This window comes from Phyllostomus hastatus, unplaced genomic scaffold (genome assembly GCF_019186645.2).
Source record: "Phyllostomus hastatus isolate PE091 unplaced genomic scaffold, TTU_PhHast_1.1 phas_contig_1, whole genome shotgun sequence".
In the NCBI taxonomy this organism is placed as follows: Eukaryota; Metazoa; Chordata; class Mammalia; order Chiroptera; family Phyllostomidae; genus Phyllostomus; species Phyllostomus hastatus.
Genome location: NW_025333498.1, coordinates 14,474,825 through 14,494,771, shown reverse-complemented (window position 1 = coordinate 14,494,771; position 19,947 = coordinate 14,474,825). Strand labels below are relative to the sequence as shown.

At 43.2% G+C, this 19,947-nt stretch overlaps 1 protein-coding gene across 3 annotated transcripts in view; it reads right to left on the bottom strand.

Moving 5' to 3' along the window:
* Positions 1-944: 944 nt before the first annotated feature.
* Positions 945-19,947, bottom strand: part of NFE2L2 (NFE2 like bZIP transcription factor 2) — a 32,218-nt gene continuing 13,215 nt past the window's right edge. For all 3 annotated transcript variants that reach the window (XM_045850395.1, XM_045850470.1, XM_045850509.1), the window contains exons 2-5: positions 4,552-4,818; positions 3,831-3,920; positions 3,042-3,230; positions 945-2,655 (exon numbers count right to left, since the gene is read on the bottom strand). In XM_045850395.1, coding sequence (XP_045706351.1) covers positions 1,426-2,655; positions 3,042-3,230; positions 3,831-3,920; positions 4,552-4,818 — 1,776 coding nt within the window. In that variant the 3' untranslated portion in view covers positions 945-1,425. The remainder of the gene's footprint in view (positions 2,656-3,041; positions 3,231-3,830; positions 3,921-4,551; positions 4,819-19,947) is intronic.

Here is a 19,947-nt window from a genome sequence, read left to right as displayed (position 1 = left end):
TTCACTGGCGGCCATATCAGCCTCTTGGTTGCCTTCAAAGGGTCAATTTTAGGACTGTATAAATGTAACTACTTAACAGCTAAGTGAGAGCTCAGCGCTGCCGCTGGGTAGAAACAAGGTGGAGAGCTGGATTTATCCGCCTTCAGTCCTTGTCTATTGCCACCTGTGCTCAAGACTATTCTCAACACACAAGACAGGATAGACTTTTAAAAATCAGATGTTACTTCTACTTGACACCTTTTCTTCCCCTCTATTGTCAGCCATATATAGAGTATTTTTCTCAAGCAAGCCTCAGAGACTTTGGACTTGCTGTGTCCTGGGTAAAATATTCTTTTTAGCTAATAGGATGGGTTTCCCACACCTTCAAACACTGCCATCTCAATAAGGTTTTCCTATTTACAACCCTATTTTAAGTCGCAATGACTTGCTGATCTTCCCAATCCTTTCTGGCATAGTATAGTACATTTGCTGCCTTTGTCCATTAGTTTCAGGAGAACAGGGTTTCCATTTTGTCCTTTTAACTTTAAGATTTTATTTATTTTAGAGAGGAGGGGGGAAGGAGGGAGAAGGAGAGAAGCATCAGATACATTGACTGGCTGCCTCTCACATGCTGCCAAATGGGGACCTGGCCCACAACCCAGGCATGTGCCCCGACTGGGAATTGAACCTGTGATGTTCTGGTTCGCAGGCCAGCACTCAACCCACTGAGCCACACCAGCCAGGGCTGTCCTCTGTACTTTAAACAATGCTTAGCACATACTTTTCATGTCAAGATAGACCATTTTCCTTGGTTGAAATGTGCCTGCTATTGAAGTAATAAAATATCTTTTTGACATACTTCAGTTTTCTGTATCTCTGAGAAAACATTCTGAAAATGCAAAACACCTAAATGTATTAAATGTCATTGAAAATACTGTGAATAAACTCAAAGGAATTACAAGAAATTTAACAATCATAATATTTATTAGTACCAGCTTTTCAACTGAATTTTTTTTTGCCAGAGCTAAACAATTTAATATAAAAAAGGCCATTTCTTTGTTCATATAACATTTATAAAAAAGTACATAGTGGTTAGTTTTGCAACAATTTGCTTTTAGCCAAATGTCAAAACATATAAATCTATGAATGTAACAAATGAGATAAGAACAGTATAAGTTTTTGTAGTATTTACATGTGTACAGAAACTCTCTCAAATGGTGCTCTAAGAAATTAAGTTTGCAGTTAAAGTAAAACTGATTTCAGCATACTGATAACATTTAATGCTTTTAAAATTTTATATTCTACATTAGTTTTGACTATAATTTTGCATAGAATTATAAAGTATTTCTGCATTTCACATCACAGTAGGAGCTTTTAGTATACATAACAGTACACACACACACACACACACACAACTAGCTCAGAAAAGGTCAGATCTTCCCACACCTAGTTTTTCTTAACATCTGGCCTCTTGCTCTTGGGAACAAGGAATACATTGCCATCTCTCGTTTGCTGCAGGGAGTATTCACTGGGGGAGTAAGGTTTTCCATCTTCATCTCGTAGCATGCTGAAGACTTCAAGATATAACGTGCTGAGTTGTTTTTTCAGTAGATGGAGGTTCTTGTCATTTTCCCCTTTTTCTTTGAGCAATTTTTCTTTTTCATCTTTTAAATGATCCAAATCTTGCTCCAGTTCCACTATATTTTCCAGTTTTCTTTTTCTGCAATTCTGAGCAGCCACTTTATTCTTACCCCGCCTACGTATATCTCGAATTAATGCAAGTTGAGCCTCATTGAATTGCTCCTTGGACATCATTTCATTGAAGTCATCAACAGGAAGGTTAATGATTTTTTCTACAGGGAATGGGATATGGAGAGCTTTTGCCCTTAGTTCATCTCTTGTGAGATGAGCCTCCAAGCGGTTTGAATGTTTGTCTTTTGTGAAAGGGGTTTTGCGATGACCAGGACTTATAGGCAATTCTTTCTTTTGTGTGTTTTCACATTGGGCATCATGCGTTGGAGCACTGTGCCCCTGAGATGGTGACAGGGGTTGAACTATATCCCCGGAAGGCTGTACTGGCTGTGTTTTAGGACCACTGTGTTTGACACTTGCGGGGGCACTATCTATCTCCTCCATTTCAGAATCACTGAAACCAAGTGGTGTGTCTCCATAGATAGAAGACTCTACTGAGTGTTCTGGTGATGCCAAGCTGGGGCTTGTGTTCAGTGAAATGCCAGAGTCAGAATCATTGAATTCCGTGCTTTCAGGGTGGTTTTGATTGAAGGCTTTACAAAGTAACAGATCAGAAACATCGATGGGCCCGTTGAGCAGTTCAGAGAGTGACTGGCTGAAAGTAGCAGAGGGGGGCATGCTGCTGCTGTTACTGGGCTCTGCTATGAAGGCAGAATAAAATTCATCACCAAAATCTGTGTTTACTGTGACGTTTGCATTTAATGAGTTCACTGTCAACTGACTGGGGTCTTCTGTGGAGAGGATGCTGCTGCTGAAGGAATCCTCAAAACCACTGAGAAAATGTGGACCGCAGTTACTTACTTCTTTCTCCAGTGAAGGGGTCAATGAGTAGAAATGGTAACTGTTGTCAGCATCTGCCTGTTTGGTTTCTGGACTTGGAACTGTGCTAGGCTCAACCAGTTTGTCGTTCTGAATATTAAGACACTGCATGGAAAAGAAGTTTATACTATGTCAATCAAGTGTAAATATTTTCCATAACTGATCATCTATACCTGAGTAAAAGTCCCCACTCCCATTTTCCTCCAAGCTGCTTTCTTCTCTAATTCAGAGAGAACTCCATTTCCAACAGATGTTTATACCAAGCGTCTGCATTATTTTCAGAGTTTCTAGACCAACTTCAAGCCATCTGGCCTCTTTCACAAAGTGGCATTTTAGTGAGCTTGGGCAGCTCTCCTGACTGGTTTGAAAGCACCCTCTAACCCTTCCTACAAATAGGTGGCATGTAAATAATAGATAACCAGAATGACTAATTTCAAGGCACTGAATATAAAATAGCGTCTTTGGTATTTATGGTATTAGATCTTAGTTACCTGTAATTCTGGAATGGATAATAGTTCCTCCCAGACTTGCTCAGTGTCCTGCTGCATATTATCTAAATCGCTGATCAGCTGAAGGATAAGGGGTTCGGGTGACTGATTCTGATTAGGAGCAATAAAGACTGGGCTCTCCACGAGGCTGGGAGCTTCAGGAACAAGCGATTGAAACGCAGCCGAAGAAACCTAAAATTGACAAGGCATTGACCTGCGTGAGTCCGCCACCGGCAGTGGATGAGTGCCCTCCACGGCACGCACCACCACAGCTCCTGACGCTGACCTGGCTGCAGCTCTGCATTCTGCTTTTGATTACTTACGGCCCCTAAGTCTACATAAGAAATATCTTTTTTTTTTACCCAACTGACTCAAAATTTACTTCTGTTTTGTTTTATCTTATACACTTGAAGGCAAACTTGAAATGGGTAAGAATAATCTTTAGGATTTAATCTGTATCTTTTAATAGAATACTATATAGTGCTTCAAGCACAACAGGTTTACTAAAATTGTTACTTGAACAAGTTCTGGTGTAGTACCCTGCTTGCTCTGCTCATCAGCAACTGCTAGTTTCTATGGTTAAGCTGACCTGTGCTTCCAGCTGCACAGCAGTGAACATCCTCAGTTTTGTATTGCGTTGGGTCTGTGAACTTACGTTTAGGCTAAGGTTCCATTAACAAATTTCCTCCTAAAATGCTTTCATTCTTTTTTTTAATGGAGAGACATTAAGGGGACACATGTAGGATATACTAGATGGAGCTGTGGAGTTCTGTTGTGAACCGAGTGCAGTACCTCATTGTCGTCTACGAATGGGAATGTCTCTGCCAGGAGCTGCATGCAGTCATCGAAGCACAGGGCATCTGGTTTGGGAATGTGTACAGCCTGGGTAAAGGGAAACACAAAAAGTAAAAAAAACTGTTTAATGTTCCATTCCTGAGCCAAAGGTTTATGGATGAGGTTCCTAAAATCTTGTTAATCAAACATTTCTTAATTTAGAAATTAGTTTACTGTCATAGTTCAGAGCACAATCGAACCAGACTGGGTGCAAATTGGCTCCCCCATTTCTTGAATGCTCTGGGCAAGTTATTTAACCTCACTGAGCTTCAACTGCTCATCTATAGGTAAATGGGGATAATGACACCTAATTTAGATAAGTGCTGCTTTGACTGATCAGTCTATATGTCAAGGGTCTGAAAACAGTCACAGTGCCTGTCACTGTCGGTGCCAAAGTAATCCCTATAACTGGTTCCACTGCTCTGACCACCACTGCTGCTGTCTGATCCTCCTGTGTTGTTTCTATAGCTTACAAAGCCCTTTCCTGTAATGTGTGTCCTCCTAATCCTTATAACTGTGACGTTGGTCAGTCAGGTATTGAACTCATCAGGAGGCCAAAGTTGGGAGTGACTGGACATGGTCATGACGCCACAGGAAAAGGCACAGCTGGGACTCAAATCCAGATGTTCCAAATCCTGGATCAATGTTCTTTGCTTCCCAAGAGCTGAATGCCCCGTACCTGGGAGTAGCTGGCAGGCCCACTGGTTTCTGATGGGATATGCTGGGCTGGCTGAATTGGGAGGAATTCACCCGTCTCTTCATCTAGTTGTAACTGAGCGAAAAAGGCTTTCTCTTGCTCCTTTTGGAGTTGTTCTTGTCTTTCCTTTTCAAGTTTTTTCTGTTTTTCAAGCTCATGCTCCTTCCGTCGTTGGCTGAAGTCAAATACTTCTCGGCTCACCCCCAGATCTATATCTTGCCTCCAAAGTATGTCAATCAAATCCATGTCCTATGTTCAAAAGAAAAAAGGAAGAACAGAGACCATGGATAAGATGGTTTTACATTGGCAGATACCACAGAATTCACCTTATACCATTGTTGCTGGAGGCGGGGTGGGGGGAGATTATAAACAAAATCTGAAGGGGACCCACCATTCCGGAAGGGCATAGTTAACCACTCATAGAACTTATTTGTTTAAAAAACAACAAATAACCTACAAACACAGCCATCCATTCTAGTCCTTTATTATTCGGATTATTAATGATGGTAGAGGTCATGAAAGAGCAAAGTTAACAGATGTTGTACATTCAAGTTCCTGAATTAAAAGAAATCCCACACTTGTTTAATGGAATAGAGAAATTAGAGCAAGCACTCCAGGCCACTGGTTCATTATGAGAAATAGGATTTGGAAATCATGATTGAACATGTAGAATTTTTTTCTGAACCTGCTCAGCAAATCCAGTTTACAGAGGAGGGGGAAAAACCCAAGTTAAACCGTCAGTCTAGCAGTTGTGAAACAACACCGATTCTCTGGTTCTTCCTACATTGGCTTATCTTTTCCTTCTCATTTCTTGCTATTCTATGGCTCACTTATTAAAACAGTTTCACCTTGACCTGAGTTTTATCTTCTGAAGCATGAACAAATGGGTAACGTCTTAGCTGACAGTAATCTTGTGATATGGGCCACGTGGGGGCTGCCTGTTGTCTACCCAAACAGCTGGGGAAGGGGCAGTGCCCACTGGGTTTGCTCCCAGGAAGTCGTAATAGCCCTTAAACACACGCACATGCAGTTCCAGGGAAGGACAGACGACACTAAGTTTTGAGGTATCGGGAGAACCCCACAATGAGCGAATAGTTATTTTGGTTTACTCGTATATAAGAAGGCTAGACCTGTTTTACAATTTGTGCATAGCATCGCACTTTGTATTTCAGTTCTGCTGATGGCTGGCAGCACCAGGCTGGCTCAGTATGTCTAGAACTCTGTGAAGTTCTGCCTTCCAAGGACAAAAATAACATGCCTGTGGCTTCAGTGAGGAGCCAGGCTATTTTTACCCAACGAAAGAGGAGCAGGCCACCCAGCCTAGAGCAGCACAGCCAGCTGGGTGGCAGAGACCACCCCTCGCCATGACTGGGAGTTGGCGCTGGAATCGTAGGAAAGCTGCTGAGGGGAGGTCGTCATCACTCTAGCCCTGGACAGTACAATACGTAGTACAAAGCACACAGGGTAGGTAGCGTTAAAGTGGCACCTGGAGCTCTTCAGAACTGGCTAGGGTAAACCTGTGTATAAAGCAACAACTATTAAGAGCTTTCTGTATGGCACACATTGTTCTAAGTACTCTGCATGTGCAAACTAATACTCAAAACAACCACATAAAGATCACATATATCCCTATTTTACATGTAGGAACAATGAGGATTAGTGAGACGGGAGACCACTAGGAAGGAAGTGGCTGGACAGGGACAAGTCCCTAGGCAGCTTCAGCCAGGGACTGACTCAGGCTCTTTGAACCACTCGTCCGCACTAGACATGTAAAATCTGATCACTGACCACTGTTTCCTAAATCAGGCAGGAAGTAAAATCAATCCACTGTCTCGATACCTCGCCTGGACATCTTGGTGGTGTGGTGTGAAGTGGCCAGTTTACAGAAGGCTGGATTAAGCACATGTCACCGGGGTCATTTTCCTGGCTACAAGCAACGAAACAAGCAATGAAGCAGCATTCATGGCTATCTTCTCAGGGGGTGGGGGCCGCCCATTAAAATAAATCATGAGAATAGCTTCCATTGTTAAATGATTTGTTTCCACTGTAATGGGCATGTTCACTCAAAGGTCCTGGGAAAAACAAAGGCCCAGGTATAGAGAAATCTACTTTAACATTGAGATTAGGTTGGGCTGTATCTTCTTGGTGAATGTAGATGCAGCAGAGTATCTTTCCTAGAAATTTTTCCAGACTGGAGTTATCTGACCAAGGCATTGAGGAGGTAGGTGTTCAGTATACTCACATCTATTAAATGCTAGCACTAAAAATCAATGCGTGATTTTGCCATCTCAACTGAACTCTAGTCTCTGTAAAATAGGCAGTGCCCTTCCTACCTATCTCAACAACTGTTGCAGAATGTGCACTGAGCTATTCAGAAGATCAATAAAAGAGAAACCCAAATACTTACCCAGCCCCTGGGGGCCACTCTGACACATCCCTCCTCCCCCACCCCACCCCCCCGGCCCTAGAATGCCTAGGCCTGGGGCTTCTTGTTATGAGATTCCAGGATAAGAACTAGTGTCCAATTTTGACTTTTTCATGAAAGAACTGAAACAGCACTGAAGCAGTTTATGTTGGAAACAACTGCCCACAAATCTGACCATTCCAGAGTATCCCTAGAGTGGTTGGAGGAAAATTTTGAATGTAGTTTACTCTAAAATTATCTGTGGCAATCACACCAAGAGTTGATATAACTGGTTTTTTCCCCCCTCCCTTTCCTCCCCACCGGATGAGATGCCTTGAGTGGTTTCAGATGGTTTAGCTATAAATTTAATATATTATTCCAACCTACCCCTAATCATACAGGTGTTGGTGGATCAAAAGAGACACGTGAAAGAACTCTCTATAAAGGCAAAGCATATGCAGACACTGTTACACATGCTGACATTGGCGGATCCTACCACTAGCTGTAACAGACCAAACTCCAGGCCACTGAATAACAATGAAGTCACAGACCTAACTACGGTGGGAGCTCGAAATAAGGCAATGAAGCTTTGTGTTCCTTAGGGACAGTCTGAAATCAACTACAAGGCATGTGCAACATGTCCTGTAAGAAATAAATAACATACACTTTTATGTACACACCCAGACAGAAACGCATTCAATTGCTACTCAATTCCTGACATGACTACCCTTCAATGCACAGCTCCAAATCAATTCGATTTTTAAAATTTTCCCATAACACTGTCAGAAAAAGACATCTTGATGAATCCTTATCAGCGAACAGGGAAGAGAAACCGTGCAGCACCATTTGGGTCAGCTCTTGAGCTGAATATCTGATTATGTCGTTATCTGATCTGAAACAATGGGGGACCTGCAGGACGGAGCACTCCTGCAGCCCTAGCTTACGGTCTCCACCAACAATGCCATCAAAAGATGTTCCAAGTGACATCTAACTGTTCATGCAGGCTGCGCACGCAGCCTTCGCTGAGATCATAATGGCCCCAAACAGGCTTCCACATGTTCTCAGAGTCTCCCTCTGTGTTTTTGCTTATTTTTATGCAATGTTTATTCTTGCTGTGAGAAGTCTCTGAAAGAAAACTTAGGCTTTAAAACGTTTTTAAAACAGTTGTTTTGATCAAATTTAGATTGCAGTAACAATGCGTTTCTTATTGTGGCCTTAATATATAATACTCTGTTACTCTCAGATTTTCACCTAAGTTTCAAAAGGAAAAACCTGCAGGGATTTGATACTGTATGAAATACTCAAAACTTTACGTGTAAAATGAGAACAGTTTCACCTGACCAGTAGGGTCAGTTGGTTAGGCATCATCCCACAAAGTGAAAGGTTGCTGGTTCGGATCCCAGTCAGGGCACATGCCTGGGCTGCAGGTTCAATCCCTGGTCAGGGTGCATGTGAGGGGCAACCAATCAATGTGTCTGTCTCACATCAATGTTTCTCTCCCTCTCTTTCTCCCTCCCTTCCCCTCTCTCTAAAAATAGATAAATAAAATTAAAAACAAAATGAGAACAGTTTGTCCACCCAAGACTCAGAGCTGGGAAGCCCCACAGGCTCAGGGCTGCGTTTGTCCTGTGCTAACCTAACACTAGCAGGCCGTGAGCGTTTCCTGTCAGGAGCCCTGTGACTGGGCGCATGACTTGTTCCACAGATGACCCATCCCTGCAAGGCTGAGCACCAGCTAGGAGGAAACGGCCCGGGTGGAGCACACAGCAAACACCATGACAGTGGTCAGTGGGGAGAGGAAGTGCGTAAGGAAGAACTAAAACTGCTCTGCTGCGCACAAATCCCGGGCAGGGAGGAAGTACGGCCGCCTTACCCGCGCCAAGGCCCCAGGGAGGAAAGCTGCCCCACTGCACATTGGCAGATAAGGGTTTGGGGAGGGAGAGGAAAGGGGGGCATGGTTTGCACAGCATCCTGGCAGGTATTTCTTTAAGATGTGAAAGTTTTCGAGGGCAAGGCAGGCTCTGGCTAGGAGCCTTCACATGCCACATGGAGCAAATGCCGCGGCTACTCAGTGTCTGAGTTCTTGTTGTTGTTGTCCCTTAGTGATTCCTTGAGTGTGTTTCAAATTATGTTACTGGCTTGGCTTAGACAAAAGACAATTTAATAAGAAACATAAATGTTGGACAATTCACATTAAATCACCATCTGGCCCAAAGGAAATACTCATATTTACAATGGATGTATCATCATTTGCCATCTGGGTAATCTGTTACATGTTTTATGGGAACTCGGAATTTGGACAAACCATTTTGAAACTAACACCTTTGCTGCAGGATAAACAAAGAAGAAAGGGCTTGCACACAGAATCCCACATTAAATGTTTTCCTGCAAGCCAATTTCAGTGCCTGAACAAACCAGCATTATCATACTCAGAAGATAAGAAAAAAACAGAACATATAAAGCAAAAGTGAAAATATCAGACATCACAATATTCTCCTAAATTAAAGCAATTCAGTAAACTGAGGCTTTGGCAAAGTATTTGAAATAAAAAATAAAATGGTTACTATCATAAATTCAAATGTGTGACTGAGGGCCGCACCCCCCAGGACCCTTTCCTTCTCCCGTCCGTCTCCCATCCTCTACTCTGTCCAAAGAATGGCAGGAAGGGGGTGGAAGGTTTCCTTCTAAAAGTAATTTCACCGATAAACTGCTAGAAAAAATAAGCTGCAGATTACTAACTTTGTAAACAGAGAAAGAAAACTGATCTTCACTTCCAATTTAACAGTATAAGCTATTCAGACAATATCTCAAGTTTTTTCTTCTTAAAATCAAGTATTTTCATTAAGCAAATAAACCTTAAAATTTATTCCTCTTGAGATTTTTTTTTTTTAAAGATTTTATTCATCCATTTTTTTTAGGGAGGGAAGGGGGAAGGGAGGGAGGAGAGAGAGAGAAACATCAATGTGCGGTGCTGGGGGTTATGGCCTGCAACCCAGGAATGTGCCCTGGCTGGGAATCGAACCTGGGACACTTTAGTTCCCAGCCTGCGCTCAATCCACTGAGCTACGCCAGCCAGGGTCCTCTTGAGATTTTGCCATTTGAATATTAATTACTAGCATTGAGTCTAAGTTACACCTGGGTACGGTTTTCCTTTCACACATTTCAGTCTTTATATTATGCCCAGGTAATTTTATATTATTTACCTAAACTGTTGAATCTGATTAAATATTCAGTATTTTGAATAGAAGCTGCTTAAATATTTTCAAGCAGTCCTGACCAGCGTGGCTCAGTTGGTTGGACATTATCCTGCAAAGCAAAAGGTCGCAGGTTCGATTCCCGGTCACAGCACATGCCTGAGCCGGGGTGCATACAAGAGGCAACCAATAGATGTCTTCCTCTGACACTGATGTCTTCCTTCCTCTCTTTCTCCCTCCCTTCCCCTCTCTCTAAAAAAAGTAAGATGTTTACAAAATATATTTTTGAGCAAAACCGGATGGAACATGAATCACATCCTACCTACCAACCATGTCAGGGTGTAAACCAAATGAAGAGCAATAGACTACAGAAACAACTGAGGGCATGCCTGACTTCTGAAGAACTGACAGAACAACAGAAAAGGTCTCTTGGATCCACAAGGCTGCTCTTTACAGTTACAATCCTTACTGAATAAAGTAAAAAGACACCAAGCGTGTGTTTAAAATACATCTCACTTATGGCCATTATGTCTCATAAATATTTATCAGCTGGTTTACTTCTCTTTGCTTCTCCCCTGCTTCTTCATACAAGATACTCAACACAATGCCTGTTGTTTTCTCAGTGAGCAGGGAGATGACAGGTTGTTATTCTTTATAGTTTTCCCATATTCACATATTTTTGGTTCTACTGAAGTGATTTGCTAATTTTGCATACATTCTACAATAAGTGGGAAGTGGGTGATTAAAAACAAATCATGGGGGAGGGGGAGGAGGGTATAAGGAAGATAAGTGGTGCTGGAAGGAGACCTGACTTGGGGCGGTGAACACACAGTACAGCATACAGCTGGGTTGTGGAACTGTGCACCTGAAACCTGTATAATTGTTAACCAGTGTCATCCCAATAAATTAAAAATAACAACAAAGATATTCCCCCACCACCAATACACAGAATCACAAAATGTTATTGATGGTGAAGGGCCTTCCAGCCATCTAAGTCACATGTAAATAAATGTCATGGGTTCATTTCTGTGTACATAATAACAGCTTCATTTTCAAAATAACTGGCCTATGCCCTGGATGGTGTGGCCCAGTGGACTGAGCGCTGGCCTGTGAAGCGAAGGGTTGCAGGCTGGATTCCCTGTCGGGGCACATGCCTGGGTTGTGGGCTGGGTCCCCAGCAGGTGGTATGCGAGGGGCAATCGGTTGTTTCTATTAGGTTGTTTCTATCACAAATCGATGTTTCTCTCCCTCTTTCTCCTCCCTCCCCACTCTCTGAAAAATAAATAAATAAATAAATAAATAACTGGCCTAGCAACTAGTTACATATGTCATCAGAAACTCCTAATGGTAGTAACAGTTACCACCAATTCAAGTTACCTTCTAGAAAAATCTCACTACAGATTACTTCCCTAATCTTCAACAACTAGTGATTTTAAACAGCATAAAAATGGTCAAACACACACCAAAAGAGGAATTAAGCGAAGACCCTAGATGACAAATTTGCTATTCCCTGTCTGTAGAACCATCCTTCTGCCCTTTTGTTTCTCAGCGAGAAAGTGGTCCAGTTTCCTCACACTGACACGTTACTTTGTACAGACACTTTCCTGGGCTGCTTCCTGTTCACAAACAAGTTTCTTAGCAATGACTCAATCTAAGAAATATGATACCGCCAGCTTACTGGAACTCACCCATTACGCTAGTCTGCAAACTGCAAAGCATGATGCAAAGATAAAGCAAGACTGGAAAGTGAGACTAGAACAGGAACTTGGATTTTTTATTTTCACAAGAGACACACAGGTATTGGGCAAAAAGAAAATCAGAAAGTTACTTTCCAAAATAGTTGGTAACCCCACCTGCTACCAGAAGTGCAGGGACCCGACTTCTCCACGAGAGGGTTCACACCTGGCTCCCAACGGAGCAGCAATCTGCAGTGTCTTTCATCTCGTGGCACACATAAACTAATTATCAAAATTCTGCAGCACACTGAAAAATGTACTTTTTGCCAGTCTGACAAAAAAATAGGTAAAATTTGACTTATTCACACCAGACAGTTACTGTTGTGTTGGCTGTTGTCATTTTTTAAGTTTGACAACCTAAGGGGAAAGAGCTCAGTGCCCTGCATGTTTTAAACATTCTTGCAGCACGCCAGTTGAAAAGTGCTGCAACGGAGTTATTTCTTGGTGGTTTGTGTCCGTCTCGGCAGGATGCTGCTGCTGGCCCTCAAGGAATTTACTTAAGGGATATCACTGCTTTGCCAGGAAAATGGCTGGGTTTAATAAGCAAACAGTCATTTTTCTAATGTTTTCCCCATGTTTGAACAAGCCATGTATGTATTCAGTTCTGGATGCTATCCTCCACATATGAAAGGAACTTCTCACCCTTGTAAGTCAGTCTTCCATTACTGTAAGAATGACTCTATAGGGAAACACACACGCAGGCACACACCATAATTAGCAACAGAACCTTCAGGGGCATTGGATCTAACTCCCTAACCTACTTCACCTTGTATAAACTTAAATTCACTGGGTGTGGACTAACAGGGTGGCTCAGATATCCACCTTGAGGTGAAAGAGCCCCGCCTACCCACCCTCGGGTACCCCACTCCTACAGGGCACTCCAGGAAGGGAGGGCAGGGCTCCAGCACTCCCAAACACTTCTGAACTCCCTGAGTGATCCTTTCCCTGCTTTGGGTCCTGCATTTGTAAAAAGCAATTATTTATTTCGATCTTAAAGGTCATTTTTCAGATTTAACTGCCTACAATTAGCTTTCAAAAGTAAAGAACAGGACAGTCATCCAGGTAGGGGGCCAGGTAAGCCTCACATGCTGTTTGCTGCTGTCAGCCAAAGACCTGTGCGCCCGTGGTGGTGGTGAGCACTGGCGATGATGACAACTGTCAGAGGAGAATGTCATACACTGTGATGTAGACAGAGTCTGTTTAAAGTACGTAGCTTCTTTTTTTTTTTTAATTGCAGATCCCATTAAAATATATCCCAAGGGATCTGTTTAATTTTCTTAGTGTGAACTTTTTAAAGGATGAGTTATTTTTTAAAATAATAAGCTACTAATGGTTACAACTTAATTTTACCAGAATGGCAGCAGTTACAATAAAGATGGGGGTCAAGATCAGCAAGATTAGTGTGCATACCACCTTAAACAGACATTAGTCCACCCTCCCATCTAATGTGTGTATCACCTCTTGCGTGCCACGGGCTATGCCAGGTGCCGGGGACACAGAGGCAAAAAACAGTCTCTGATCTTAGTCTTGACATGTGATCAGAAACATGTAGGAGCTCAGGCATCACTAAACTGCACAGGAAGACTTCACACAGGAGTGACAACTGACATAATGTACAGTCACAACTATATGAGCATCCTACCCAGTGAACCAAGGGTTAAACCTGGTTTCCAAAGGTCTAGCTCGAGAGAAAACAAAACAAGGAGTAGTGTCCACTCGATGCATTCCTGGTCTCCCCTGGCGGGGGCAATGTTTTCCCCACAGAGGCTCAGATATCCAGTGGGAGGAAAATTCTCAGATGCAAAGAAACCTCCTCCTCCCATTTGAACTTTTCAGTCGGTATGACTCATCCCAACCAAGATGGGAATTGATGCAACACTGTCACGGAATGCTACAGCTGGAGGGGGTCACAAGACTGACACCGAGAGCCCCTTTCATTTTTCAAACAGGGAGACAAGTCTGGAGGATACAATGAGTTGCCCCAAGAGGTCTGAGGCCAGGGACTTCAAAACTACCTTTGGTCTACTTTTCTACTTTTACATCTCTTGCCAAGTTATTGGCAGAGGGAAAAAGATGTTTTTGTTTCACTTTAATTTCTGAATTAGCATCTCTTGCTCCCGCTTGCCAGTCTCTAGGTACCTAACAGCTTTACGATGGCTGGTGTCTGTGTGGTTTACAGCGTGCCAGGGCAGTCCCTGTCTCCTCTGAGTCTCACGGCAGCGGCACAAGGGAAGGTGCTTCATCTTTATCGACGGGTGAACACATTTAAGCTCAGGGCATGGAGCAACCCTGCCCCAAACCAAATGCCCAGCAACTAGCAGAGCGAGGACTCGAACCCAGAACTGCGTCTGAGCCTGGCAGGCCTTTCCCCTTTCCCACGCTGTGGTGCTGCTCCTTAGTATTCCCACAACAGCACAAGGTCTGGAAATTGCTCAGGTGCCAGTGCGCTCTCCCCAGGCAGGACACCAAGACTCAGAAGGCCGCCCTCCTGACCCTCAGACCTGCCTGCCCCAAAGACTCACTCATGGCTAAATCAGGCCAACGCAACCACACGAGGAGGGCTTGGCACGGAAACTAATCTTGTCACAAAGACAGTGTTTTATACTTTGCATGTCTTATCAGGGCTTTATTACAAGGGTCTGAGTGAAGCGTAAACTCTTGACCACGTCTTCTGTAAATAGATTAACACACATATGTGGCACAAAACTTAAAAACTGCAGAATTTACAGGTGATGTCTTATAGACTTGTATGCCTGAAACCTACATAATTTTATTAACCAATGTCACTTCAATAAATTCAATAAAATAAAATTTAAAAAAGGGAAAATTAAAAAAATAATCTCCCAGTTACCTTCCCCCAGGGCAACCACTACATCAGTTTCTTATGTTTTCTTGGGAAGATAAATTCTGTTACACACACACACACACACACACAGATACACACGAAGTAGCACATAATCACAGTGTTCCACACTTATTCCTCCCTTTTTAGTATATTTTAGAGGTGGTTCTACTTCAGGGCAAAGTTGTTCCATTGTTTTTAATGGCTGAGGAGTATCTCATTATAAAGAGGTCTATAATACTATTATTTAATAATATAATTATGTAATCAGTCTCTTGTTGGATTTTAAGTTATGTTGAATCTTCTGCTATTACAAATAATGCTATAATGAGTATCCTGTACATAAATCATTTCATCAGTGTCTGAGGATATCTGTAGGATAAAAATGTAGAAGTGGAATTGCTGGGCCAAAGAGCATATGCCTGTTTAATTCTGACAGACACTGCCAAGCAGCCTGCACAGGAGCTGCACCTCTTCCACCCCACCCGCCATGAGTGAGGGTGCCCACTTCCCTGCTCTCTTCCCAACCTATGTGTCCTTCACACCTGGCATCATATTGGTACATGGTGCCCACTCGATAAATACATATTAACTGTTTGTACAAGGTCTCCTACATTCACTCTAGAATCATTTCAAAATTGGACCTTCTCACTATCTTTTCACAATAAAATTAAGGCTAATGAAGAGAAAAAACTTCACATACAGACAGGTCAGTTGGCCAGAGAACAGCATCATTGCTTTAACCACCACTTGATGCCCAGCCTTGCTCCAGCGAAGCTAAGCTGGGTTGGTGCCTTGGGAGCTGGTGGAGCAGTGGCCAGGGAAAGGCATGTAGAGGCCGTAGTGCACACAGAGAGGATCCAGGTTGGCAAAGTCTCAATGAGTGAAACACTGAATCAGCAACCTCAGCCTTTCCAACTGATAAGGTAAATTTCAAAGGAAAAGCAAGTTCAGTCAGGCTGAACTACTGACCAACTCCTTCAAGAGACATTCTTTCTAAGGATGTATCTCTGAGGAACAGATGTGTGCCAGCCATTAAATTGCATTTAGAAGACATAACTGACTAAGCAGAGCAAACAGTGATCTTGGAGATCACAGTCCAAACCCCAGGCTGGTAAGTAAGTGGGGATCCCAAGGCGCAGAGATGCTAAATGGAAACTCACCCTAGGTCTCATCTGACTGAGCAGAGCCCAGGAGGGGTCACTTGGTCAACGCAATACAAATTAGATTTTAAACCAGACTTCCCTGTTGCAATTTCTATTACTTAAAAATTCATGAACTACTAGGAATTACTTTGAAAACAGACCTTTACAAAATTGAATCCTATACAACAGCCAAATTAATGGCCTATGAAACTGTTACTAGAAGGAAGTAACCAATATCTGACCTGCACTTTTCTGCAGAAAACTTTCCTTCCCTGACTCCAAGCTCCATGCAACCTGATGAAGAGCCTCCGGGTTCCAAGTCCCTTCGGGCAGATCATTTCTGCTACCAAAAGCAAAAGTGGCTCAAAGTTAAATCGGAGCTCTAAGAACACTCAAGTCATGGGGTTAAGGCCATGTACCCACTAAACGCACATTCCAAACTGACTCATCCAAAGGCTCACTAAGACCAAGGCAACCCAAGAAATAGTTCTACATCTCCTTGGAGAAAGTCCGCCCTCAGAGGCACCAGCCCTTACATCTCAAGCGCTGCAAGAACACAGAACATTTGCGCCTGCATCGTGAGGTGGCGTTCGCGGCAGAAGCAGCCCTCCTCTACCTCTGGTGGACAAACCCATGAATCGATCAGTGTTGAGTGCGCTGTAACACCTCCTTTCCTCCTCTACGCCTCAAAATATAAGTACGATTCTGCTTTGCTCTAAGGGTGTTCACTGTAGTTGTTGGTGGCTGTTTCCTTTAAATCAGTTTTGATACACTCCTAAGAAAACAAGGGCATAGAACAGGCCTAAACTTTTACCCAATGTTCTCAGACAACCTGACTGGACAATAAACACATGAAGGCAAGCTCGCAGTCTCCTCAAGGACAAACGCTGTGGGTGTGTCTGCTTTAAAGTTTCTGGCTTAAGAGGAAAAAAAAGGCCTGAAGTTAACACCTGAAAGCCAGCTGTATGGCGTTTTCTAAAGCCAACGCTCACACCAAGCATGGGGATTTTTACCTTGTTTACTATTCCCCGTGAAGGCACCATCACCCCACCCAACAAAAACACATGGCAAACACTCAACTGGTCACTCCATCCACTGGCAGGCACAGCACAAAACGTCCTTTCTACTTACCACCTAAAATAATGTCTTTAGTCTGGGTCTGGGGGAGTTTACGTTCTTTGCAGCCCTGACGCCCACCACGTTTCCAATGCCAAGTAAACCCGGGACACAGAGCAGCAGCCTAGAGAGAATGTCGGGTCCCAGTCCCTACCTAGGGCGAGGCCATGACGGTACACTTAGCCTTGGTTTCTTCATCTGCCAGAGGACGGGGTTGGGCTAGGTGACCCCGAAGATCCTTTCCTCTACGTATCTCTGACTCTGTGAAGTCCAAAATATAAGTCTGAAAACTGATTCTGAATCTAAAACAGGTTAATTTCAGCTACCTGTAACAGATGCTCTGCAGTAGCACTGTCCAACAGAAATATAATGCAAGCCACTGTAATATAAAAACTAGTAGTAGCCTGACTTAAAAAATTTAATTTTAACAATATATTTAACGCAATATATCAAAACTGTTTTAACATTAACCAAAATTTAAATTCATTAATGATATTAGAAATGATGAACACATTCAACATACGCCACAACAAATTTCACCCAACATCCTAAAATGCCATGCTACCAACATAAAAGTTATATTTAACAGAAAAATCTCTTATACTGATGTTTTTACATTTAGATCAAAAATTTACATTTAAATTTTTAAATGTAAAAATTTTACATTTAAATTTTTCAGTTCCTCAGTTGCACTAGTCCATTTTGAGCACTCAAAAGTGACATGTGGCTAGCTGACTATGTCGTTGGACAGAGCACCTCTGCCTGCGCCTATGGAGAGTGAACCCTCCACGCTCCTTGGGGGTTGGCACTTATTGAATCAACTCTCCTGTTCTGTAAACTACTTCCTGCAGGTGCACTGGGAACATTAACCCTTCCAAACTGCATGAGGTAGCATTTATCCTCTCAGCAGTTGTTTGTAAAAAGCTACGGCAATGACCTGAAAGTGCTGCTGTGAATCTGAACTGCTAAGAGGACGCAGAATGACTAAATGGGTCATCCTGACATTATTCAGCAAAGTTACAGTCCAGATGCCACATAACCACCATGGTCGCTGCAAAAGTCATCTGAAAAAATGGGTGGAAATAAGGGGCCTCAGGTGACGGGAAAGTGTTATCTCTTCCAACTAAGAACATGAATAATCCTTACTTGGGAAATACTTCAGCTGCTTTCAGATGACCACATTTGAAAATGCACAGTACCCACTGTTGTTGCCAATTGGCCGGCATCAATTTGGACCTCTTAAAAAAGGAAATTATAATTAGTGTATATATCATATTATATTCTCTTCAAATCAGTACAGGAATCTTTTTACCCTTGATGTAAATCTTTTCAAGGAACCTACTAAATAAATATGTGAGGACAGTGGTCACTACCTAGTGAGCCCTGACATGGAGATTTGAGAATGAAAGATCACAGTGCCAATCTTCCCGGCCCAGATCAAAGGCAGGTGTGACCCAATCTAAGTTACAATAACAGCCACCACTTATCGTGTACTTTCTACATGTTTAACATGATTTCAGGCACTTGCGTTCATTATCTGTTTTTGCTCACAGCAATCTGTGAGGTGGGCGGTAGTAGTATCACCACTCTTGGGGAGCAAGGGAACCAAAGCGTGGAGAGGTTACGTAATTTTGCCTGAAGACCTCTATATAATAAGTGGTGACAATGAGTTCCAACCCAGGATTCTATTACGGGAGCACTCAAATAACACAGGCTCTTATTTCAGAATAACCTAGGCCTCTTCAAGGGAGGCTGCTCAAAGAACACTGCAAGGCGCCAGTCAGCTGTGTGGAGTGGCTGTGGCCTGGCCACCCAACCTCACTGTGCTGTTCCTGTAAGGGAGATCCCAGGCAGAACACCCATCCTCGCAGGATCCTTTTTCATATGAAAAAAAACAGAATGTGAATACCCCTGTGAAATACAGGACAACTCAGGGGTGAGGTATTTATTAATGCTCTTAATAAACTCAACTCCTGTTGCAGATGTCAGATGAACAGGAGAAGCAGCTAATTTCAGGCTTCTGGGTCTAACTACCACAGAGAAAACAGGAGGCGAGTTTCTAGGCTGCCAGTGTAGGGATCAGACATCCACATGGCAACAGCAGAGGGTGCAGATGGGAAACGTTCTCCCGTGTCATCTCCCCGAGGGCATTAGAAGGTTCTTTTCCTTTGCCACTCTGTCTTTTTACTTTTTTAAGGCCAGTTACTTTTAGGTAGTTATTACTAAAGAAATATTTTCATCTGGAAAGACTGAAAGAAGGGTGTGGGCTTTGGAAGAAGACAAGGCCACAGGAGTCAGTTCACTCATGTTTGGATGTGGCCTTGTGCTAACGCACTTCCACTCCCCAAGCTCCCTCTGTTCCTGTGGACACGGCTCGCTTCCAGGCCCAGAGCCCCAGAGCAAGGAAGTCTGCCACTAGAGAAGGAGTGCATCGGGGAAGGAGTGTAGTGAGGTGGCTGGTCAGTCAGCCCACAGAAGTACAGGGGATCCAGCAGACAGGCCAGGGTCCCACAGAGAAGCTGGGCGGGGCATGGCCTCCGCTATCCTAGGGCACAGCACACATTAAGGCCTCGCTGTGGATCGGTTTTCAGTCCCAGGAAGCTTCAGTCATCACAACAATCAGGCCCTTACACATGACCAGGGACGTGCACATGAAGACCACAGGAGAGTGAGTTCGTAACCAATGGCAACAAGAGGCCTGGGTGTCTATGCTGTTACATAGCTAGAATTCAAGGTGATTTTCAAGTGGGCAATGGTCACCTCAGATCCCCACACACTCAAACATCCCTGACAAATAACAAATAGAAGTATGATCATAATCACAGCCACAACTTGCTGAATGCGTACTCTGTGCTCCACCTTGCACTCAGTTCTTTCCTTAATTTAGGAATGCTGTGATGTGGGTATCAGCCACATCTAGAAGGGGATGAACCAGAGGCAC